Source organism: Sorex araneus, chromosome 8 (assembly GCF_027595985.1).
Source record: "Sorex araneus isolate mSorAra2 chromosome 8, mSorAra2.pri, whole genome shotgun sequence".
NCBI classification, from domain to species: domain Eukaryota; kingdom Metazoa; phylum Chordata; class Mammalia; order Eulipotyphla; family Soricidae; genus Sorex; species Sorex araneus.
The window spans coordinates 42,637,582-42,646,836 of NC_073309.1; the positions used below are offsets into that span (position 1 = coordinate 42,637,582).

At 53.7% G+C, this 9,255-nt stretch overlaps 1 protein-coding gene across 1 annotated transcript; it reads right to left on the bottom strand.

Annotated features, from left to right (window-relative positions):
• Nucleotides 1-494: 494 nt before the first annotated feature.
• On the bottom strand, nt 495-7,278 carry RINL (Ras and Rab interactor like). Its single transcript, XM_055146424.1, has 9 exons — nt 7,153-7,278; nt 5,079-5,151; nt 4,523-4,621; nt 4,168-4,271; nt 3,688-4,086; nt 2,129-2,422; nt 895-1,026; nt 630-793; nt 495-551 (listed from the first exon to the last, which is right to left on the bottom strand). Exons 2-9 carry the CDS (start codon nt 5,120-5,122, stop codon nt 495-497), a joined length of 1,293 nt encoding a protein of 430 aa, XP_055002399.1. The 5' UTR covers nt 5,123-5,151; nt 7,153-7,278.
• Nucleotides 7,279-9,255: the final 1,977 nt, after the last annotated feature.

The window sequence follows — 9,255 nt, forward strand, 5'->3', positions numbered from 1 at the left end:
TACCCACCGTGCTATCACTCCAGCCCCACTGATGGTATTTTTTGGTTGGGTTTTGTTTTGTTTTGTTTTTTGGCCACACCTGGATATGCTCAAGGGTTAGTCCTGGTTCTACATTCAGGAATCACTCCTGGAAGTGCTCAGGGGACGGTATGGGATATTGGGGATCAAACCGGGGTCTCAGCATGCAAGGCTAGCACCCTTACCTGCTGTTCTATCGCTCTGACCCTGGGGTGGGATTATTCTGCCAGGCATGAGAAGGTAAAGCTAGACGCAGCAGGCTCCAGAAAGGGGTGCCCGGGACGGTCTCCCTGGGAAGGTGACTTCGCCGAGAAAGGAAGGAAGCAGCAGTGCAGACAGCTGAGAGGGGCACCCCAGGGACCGGTAACCGTCGGGCAAAGGCCAACAGGTGGGCTCTCTACGCCACACAGGGTCTTTGCTGGCCCCAGTGGTCCCTGCAATCTGCTTGAGGAGCAGAGGCCTCAAAGCCCCGGTCATCACTGGTCGCTGGGCACTGTCTCTATGGCCCATGGCTCCTCAAAGGTCAGCGCGTCCTGTAAGGAGGAGAGGCTGGTTCAGAAAGGGAAGGGGACAGCGGGCGGTTCCTCCACCCAGCGGGGATGAGCGGTCACCTGGTCTTCGGCCTGGCCCGCTCTGTGCAGGGTGCGTCGGCGGTGCCACTGGCGCAGGGACGCGCGGGCCTCACTGCTGAGTCCCTGGGGCGAACGGGGTCCCTCCGGCTCGTAGTGGGCAATATGGTGCAGTGCCCCAAACCATGTGGTCAGGTAGTAGCCGGCTAAGAGTAATGAGGCGACATCAGCCAAAGTCCCAGAGCAGTTGGGGGCCTGGGGTTGAATCTGGGAGTGGGGGTGTCTCTGGATGGGGGTGGGGTCTCACCCTCTCCCCGTAGCTCATCTGGATCCAAGAGCTCCATTAGAAACTCCACGTCCAGCTGTGTCTCCCCGATGTTGGGGCTCCAGATTAGTTCCTCCGTCAGTGCGGGCAGGAAGGCGTCAGCCCCCAGGGGTTCTAGGGAAGCCAAGGACAGGCTGAGGGGGTGGGGGCGTGCAGACACGTTCCGTTTGATCTAAGCCTGCACCCCTCTCTTTTTTGGGAAGGGGTGTCACCCTGCCGTTCCGTTTGATCTAAGCCTGCACCCCTCTCTTTTTTTGGGAAGGGGTGTCACCCTGCCATGCTTAGGGGTTACTCCTGGCTCTGCACTCAGGAATCACTCCTTGAGGAGATCAGGGATGTGGGGATATGGGATGCCAGAGACTGGACCCTGCTGCTGGTGCAAGGCAAGTGCCTTCCCATCCCTCCCCACACCCTTTTGAAAAGTTGTCTGAAGGTGACTGACAGCAATGGCCAAATAAGCCATGCTGCTAAATTTACCTCCAAAGGTTGGTTTAGCACATCAGAAATATCTTCCCCCCCCACTTCTCATTACAAGCAGGTACCTCCTATCTGCCCCCATAACCTTCAAGTCACTTTTTTCCCTTTGAGTCACACCCGGAGATGCAAAAGGGTCACTCCTGGCTCTGCACTCAGGAATTACCCCTGGCGGTGCTCAGGGGACCATATGGGATGCTGGGAATCGAACCAGCGTCAGCCGCGTGCAAAGCAAACACCCTACCAGCCCCTCAAGTCACTTTTTTGTTTGTTTTGTTCTGTTTTGTTTTGGAATCACACAAACTCAACTTCTTTTTGTTTGTTTCAGTGTGGTTGCTTTTTGGCGGGTTTTTTTTGTTTGTTTGTTTTTTCAGGGGAGGTGAGGGCTCACCCGGAGGTGCTCAGAGGATCACTCCTGATATGCTCAGGGGACCATACCGGGTGCAGGGGATCAAACCCGGGTCAGCCACATGCAAAGTAAGCGCCTACTGGCTTTGGAGGAGCTTACCTCTTTGACTCCCCCAACTCTACTTTTGCTTTTTGGTTGTTGGTTTGGTTGACAGGTTTGGGGCCACACAGGTGTGGTTGGGGGGGGGGGTCTCTTCTGGAGGGTGGGGCATTGCGTGCAAGGCAAGCGCCCTGTGCGCTTCTCCACTCCTTTGTTTGGGGGCCACGCCCAGCGGTGCCGGGGACTCCCTCCTGGCTGTGTGCCTCCCACTCCACGTCCCAGCAGACACCGTACCTTGGTTCTCGCTGCCAGCCAGGCCTGCGTAAATGTCCCTACAGATCGCCAGCAGGAGCGCCACCTTGCGGCGAGGGGAGCAGGCGTCGTGGAGGTACGCGAGGCGCGCGTGGATGCGGCTCCGCAGGGCGGAGGCGGGGCCCTGCCGCTCTGGCCCCGCCCCCGCCCGCAGCGCTACCTGTCGCCTCTGCAGGTGCCTCAGTTGCGAGGCGCGGAGGGTGCGGAGTCGCATCCACAGGGCGGGCTTCAGCGGGACCAACACCGCCCAGCACAAGGCCTCCTCCACCGCGGAATCTGCGTGGGGGAGGGAACAGGCAGCAAGGTCGATTTGTGCCCTCCTGCTCTGGCACCCCCTGTTCCCACCTCTCCTAAGCGGTGGGGGAACACGTGGGGGCTGGGGACTGTGGCTGTCACCCACGGTGAGATGGAGCAGGAGAGCACAGGTATAACATGTACGGCACAAGCAGGTTACAGGAAGGTCTAATGGGGGTCGGAGAGGTAGTACAAGCCTCGCATGTGGATGGCTGGGGTATCATCCCTAGCACTGCATATATTCCCCTGAGCCCCACCAGAAATGTTCCTTGAGCACAGAGCCAGGAGTGAACCCTGAGCAAAAAAAAAAAAAAAATAGTAAAGATAAAAGCGGTAGAAAATGGTGTGAGGGGCCCGAGCGATCTGGGTAGGGCATTGGCCTTGCACACAGTTGACCTGGGTTCGATCCCTGGCATCCCATGTGGTTCCCTGATACCGCCAAAAGTAATTCCTGAGTGCAAAACCAAGAGAGGAGGAACCCCTGAGCACTGCCGGGTATGACCCAAAAAGCAAAAGAAAAAGAAAAAAAAAGGGAAAAAAGAAAAGAAAAATGGTGTGAGTAGAATAGGAAATTTGTGGGCCAAAGAGATCGCCCAGGGCTGGAGCAATAGTAAAATGAGTGGGGCATTTGCCTTGCACGCAGACAACCCGGGTTCAACCCCTAGCATCCCATATGGTCCCCGGAGCATTGCTAGGAGTAATTCCTGAGTGCAGAGGCAGGAGGAACTCTTGAGCATTGCCATGTGTGACCCAAAAAAGAAAAAAAAAACAAACAGTGATTGCCCAACATGAACACGGTCACAGCTAGTCCTACCAGCACCCCAGGGAGTGACCTTGAACACTGAGACAAGAGTAGCCCTTAGCATGACAGGTGTGCCCCTCCCTAAAAAAAACAAAACAAGGGGCTGGAGCAATAGCACAGCGGGTAGGGCGTCTGCCTTGCATGCAGCCGACCTGGGTTCGATTCCCAGCATCCCGTATGATCCCCTGAGCACCGCCAGGAGTAATTCCTGAGTGCAGAGCCAGGAGTAACCCTTGAGCATCACCGGATGTGACCCCAAAAGAAAAACAAACAAAAAACAAAACAAAACAAAAAACAACAACAAAAAAAAACCAGAAAAGGTGTGCACGCAAATGGGGAAAAGTTGGCTGTCAACATACACATGGGGAGAAAGATAGTCAATGCAAGCCCATGGGAATTTGGTTCATGGAATAACCCTAAATTGCTTCCCAGTGCCCCTCATTACCAAAGTCCTCTTCCTTCTGGGTGAACCTAGGCCCCTTGCTCCCAAACACAGCCTTGACATCCAGGTCCTTGGCCAAGTGATCCTGCAGGTCGGTCAGGAGGTGCCGCATGTCCTGTAGCAATTCTGTAGCCGGGTCGCCAGGCCTGTGGGGGCCCACAGCGTCTGAGGTCAGGCGCGCCCGAAAGCCACGGAACTGCCTGGCCACGTAGTTGCTCCGGGCCCTGAGCAGAGCCCGGATGTGACGGGTGAGCACATCCTCAGAGCCTCTCTCCTCCTTGAAGTCCTCCTTCTCCTCCTTCTCCTCTGCCAGGCAGGGCAGCCCAGCGCCAGCAGGGTGCAGTTCCGGGCTGAGCAGATCTTCCACCCAGGAGACTCGATGAGGGGTGGGGTACCTGGGGGCTAGATGTGAGGAGAGGCTCAGGACCACTGAGTGGTGTCCACATGCCCCCCCACAGCGGCCCCATGGCCTACCCTTCTCACCTGGAGTTTCAGCGGCATCTGGAGGCGTCTCGGGGGGCATCTGCTCTATCCCCTGCTCCTCATGGTGGGCCTCCAGATAGAGCTTGTTCACCACAGACAACCCCCTTTCTGAGGACAGGAGAGGGACAGTAGCCTTCTACAGAAGACTGAGGGGCCAGCCCTGCTTTCTTTGGGGTGCCACCAGAAGCTTGAATTCCCACCCTCACTCCTGGAAGAGCTGAGTGAGGGCCCATGGGACCTGAGGCCCAGGAGTCGAGCCCTCCCCGCACTCAGACGCCCACCCGAGCATCTCTCCCGCCCCTCCCTTTTCCAATCCCCCAAGTGGCATCCTCAGACCCCGGTGGTGGTGAGCAACTTGGCTCTGCCCCCTGAGAGATCTTGTCTCTTACCTGTGTGTTGGCTTCCAGGCTCTCGAGTGTTGGGGGGCAAGAGCAGTGTTCTGGGCAGAACATCCCTGAGAAGAGAGAGAGGGGACTTGCAGTCAAAGTGGGGTATCTTAGGAAACGAACCCACTGACCCCTTTTCTCCGTGGGGCCTTCAGGACGGCCAGGAGCCACTCAGACCAAACCAGAAAGTGCTGAGGGGTTACTCTCGGCTCTGAGCTCAGAGATCATTCCTAGTGGGGCCCGAGGGTACCGGAGACTGAAACATGTGCAAGGCTAGTGCCCTCCTCCATGTGCTATCCCTCCGCCCCCTCACTGTGATTCTTAGCCGACTGGGTTCACTGTGAGAGTCTAAGGCCCCGTGAGGCTGGGGCGGGGGGGGGGGGCATTCCTGGGCCATCCTTGGGGTTTCCTGGGGGTCTCCAGGGCTACACCCAGTGACATTCAGAGTAACGTGGGGTACCAGGTATCAAACCAAGGTTGGCATGGGCTTTAACCCCTGCAGTCGTTTCCCTAGGTGCCCTGTACCTGCTAGCTGAGAGGAAGGCCAGGAGGTGGGGCAGGCTCGGCATGCAGAGGTTAGAAGATTCCAGAGACACACCTGACAGGAGGGACAAGGAAGAAAATTTGAGGGGTGGCAACTCCTTTCCCACGTGTTTCTTGTCCCATCCTTCAATCTCCCAGAAAAGCTTTATTGTATTTTATTTATTTATTTATTTATTTATTTTTGCTTTTTTTGGGTCACACCTAGCGATGCCCAGGGGTTACTCCTGGCTTTGCACTCAGGAATTACCCCTGGCGGTGCTCAGGGGACCATATGGGATGCTGGGAATCGAACCCGGGTCAGCCGCGTGCAAGGCAAATGCCCTACTTGCTGTGTTATTGCTCCAGACCCCCAGAAAAGCTTTAGATGAGGGGAATTCCCACCCTCTGGAGTCTTCTTTTCTCCTGGTTTTGTGCTTACATCCTGCTTAGGCTATCAAATAGTACTGATCCACTACAGAAATATTTATGGGGCACTTACTTACTTATCTCTAGGTAAGACAGAGCTGCAAAGGCCGACACATTCACTACCATTCTGCCATCTATCTTTTACTGGAGAGACATAAAAGAAATAAGCTAACAGCTGACATATATGTGTGTCTTGTATTGATCACTATAACAGGAGGGGTCAGAGAGATAGTACAGTGGCTAAGGTATCTGCCTTGCAACCAGCCGATCAGGGTTCGATCCCCAACATCCCAATATAGTTCCCTGAGCATCACCAGGAGTGACTCCTGAGTGTAGAGCCAGTAGTAAGTCCTGAACATTGCTGGGTGTGGCCCCCCACAAAACTAAACCAAGAAAGCTAAACAGAATAATGAAATAAGGTGCCGGAGAGACAATACAGCAGGAAGAGTGCTTGCCTTGCCCATGGCCACCCTGGCTTCGATCCCCGGCATCCCATATGGCCCCCAGGCACTGCTAGGAGTAACTCCTGAGTGCAGAGCCAGGAGTAAGTCCTGAGCACCGCCGAGTGTGGCCCCCAAACCAAAAATTAACTAATTACTCAATAAAATAAAAATAAGATAAAAAGGAACAGACGGATGGGAAGAGGCCAGGGCTCAGCAGTGGTGATCAAGGAAGATTATGAGGTGCTGGAGCGAGAGCACAGTGGGTAGGGCATTTGCCTCGCATACAGTTGATCCGGCTCCATCTCCAGCCAACCAGCACTGCCAGGAGTACTTCCTAAGTGCAGAGCCAAGAGTAAGACCTGAGCACGGCCAGGTGTGGCCCCCCAAAATTAAAAAATAAATAATAAATAATAAATTTTTTTTTTGCTTTTTTGGGTCACACCCAGCGATGCTCAGGGGTTACTCCTGGCTTTGCACTCAGGAATTACTCCTGGCGGTGCTTGGGGGACCATATGGGATGCTGGGGATCGAACCCGGGTCGGCCACATGCAAGGCAAACGCCCTACCCGCTGTGCTATCACTCCGGCCCCAATAATAAATAATCTTTAAAGGAAGGTTATACTTTCACAGAGCCCTGAGGATGGAGACAGAATCCCTAATTTACAGAGAGATGCTCCTGCCGGGAGAACAACTGAAAAGGTCCTGAAGCTGGGACATACTTTGGGTATTCAGGGAACAGAGGTGACTGGAGCAAAGACATTGAGGGGCAGGAGATGGAGAGGTGGGTGCTGGGGAGAAATTGAAATAAAACCCAAAGGGGCTGGAGCAATAGCACAGCGGATAGGGCGTTTGCCTTGCATGTGGCCAACCCGAGTTCAATTCCTAGCATCCCATATGGTCCCTTGAGCACCGTCAGGAGTAATTCCTGAGTGCAGAGCCAGGAGTAAGCCCTGTGCATTGCCAAGTGTGACCCAAAAAGAAAAAAAAAATAAAAAAGAAAGAAAGAAAGACAGACAGACAGAAAGAGAGAGAGAAAGAAAGAAAGAAAGAAAGAAAGAAAGAAAGAAAGAAAGAAAGAAAGAAAGAAAGAAAGAAAGAAAGAAAGAAAGAAAGAAAGAAAGAAAGAAAGAAAGAAAGAAAGAAAGAAAGAAAACCCAAAGGTGCTGCACGTCCTTGGAGAGGCTTGGCACAGCCACGTAGAACAGTACCTATGCTCGAAACGAAACACAGAAGGAGGCGGCGAGAGCTGGTGTCTGGAAATCCCTACAATCGTCCAGGCTAGACAGGAGGTGCAGATATCGCTGCAAGTACTGGGGAGGAGGTTTGCAAGTGCATTGGCTGTGGGCTGGCGCCTCGTGGGGGCCTGTTACCTCCAGGAAGATACAGGATCTGGTAGGTGTTGACGTAGGTATTGACGTTCCCTGGTGATCCGTCTGTCTTCAACACCAGGACCTGCCTTGAGGGGGGTCCAATGACCAGGAAACTCTGGGGATTGGAGGCAAAGACCCGAAGACAGTTTATGCAGATATTTCGTCTAATTCACTTTTTCTTCTTTTGTCACACCCATTGATACTCAGGGGTTCCTACTGGCTCTGCACTCAGGAATTACTCCTAGCGGTGTTTAGTCGACCATACTGGGCGCCGGGGATCGAATCCGAGTCGGCGGCGTGCAAGGCAAAAAACGGTCTACCCGCTGTACTATCGCTCTGGCCCCTAATTCACTTTTTTCTTACCAAGCACTCAATTCCTTTATTCAGGGTTGCACAACCCAAATTTCCTTCTGGGAAACCCCTGCTCAACTTGCAGGACCTGATTTAGCCAATTGGAGAACAGAGCTGTCTGACCACTGTGATTGGTCTAGAGATATCAATGAACCAATATCAGCCAATGAAAATCCCCCAACACGGGCCTGTGAGATAGAACAGCAGCCAGGAGGACGGTTGCCTTTACACACACACAGTAAATCCGGGTTCAATCACCAGCATCCCATATGGTCCCTTAAACACCGCCAGGAGTGATTTCTGAGTACAGAGCCAGGAGTAACCCCTGAGTATCGCCTGGTGTGACCCAAAAAGCCAAAAGAAAAAAGAAAATCCTCCAACAGGTTTTTGTTTTTGGTTTGGTTGTGGCAATGTCCTGGGCAGCACTTTTGGTTGGAATGAGCCAGAGGTCTAGGAATCCCACTGACTTGGGGTGGGAATTGGGGGTTGGAGGTTGATGAATAAGGATGTGGGTTTGTGCGGTGGTGCCAGGGATCCAACTTGTGGTCTCTTGATCACAGAGATGTAGGCTTTGTTTGATTTTGTTTGTTTTTGGGCCACACGAGTGGTACTCAGGGCTGACTCCTGGCTCTGCGCTCAGGGATCACTCCTGGCAGGCTCGGGGACCCTATGGGATGCGGAGGATCCAACCCAGGTTGGCAGCATGCAAGGCTGCCCATGTACCCTACCCCCTGCACTCTGGCTCCAGCCCCTGAGCTGTGTCTCTAAGCTGGGGACAGCCACCTCGCTACCTCCAGAAGCCCCCCAAAAAGGAGGCTGTGGTGGGTGCCCTCATTGCTTGTTTCTTGCAGTACTCGTTTTTGTTCCACACGTTCAAACGGGGGCGGAGGGGGGGCCGCGGTGGATGGGGAGCAAAGCAGGTCTGGTTTTTCATTTCTACCTGTATCCCTCCCAGGCAAGCTCTCAAATATTCCTACCTTGGGGCCAAGGAGCTGGATTACAGGGCTGGATGCCCTGGCTCAGTGCTCAGGAGTAGCTCCTGGCTATGCTTGGGGGACCCACATGATGTGAGAGATCAAATCTGGGCTTTCTACATGCAAAGCATGGTCTCAACCCATTGTGTTATCTCTCTGGATCAAAGGGGGAAAGAAAAATATACATATATATGTGTATACTTATCTCAAAGGGCTGCGATGCAGGCTTTGCACGCCGGAGCTCTGGGTTCAAACCCTGGTACCACATGATCCCCTTGACACTTCCCAGTGTGCCCCCCAATTTTAAAAATATTTCTACCATTCACATATTGAAGGGGCTTGGGGTGGTCGGGAGGGGCGCACACGTGCTATGGTGCTTTTGGGGCTATACCCAACTCGGTGCTCCGGAGTCCTGTCGCATCACTCCTGGCAGTGCTCGGGGGCCAGTATCAGGCGGTCTGAGAGATTGCATCTAAATCTCCTTTACACAAACCACGTGCTCAGCCCTGTGAGCTATGGCTACGGCCCTACAGAGTAAGCGTTCGTCCCCAGGCATTCAGAATTCCCCGCAGTTCACATAGACACCAATTAATGGGATGAAAATAAACTTGTGAGT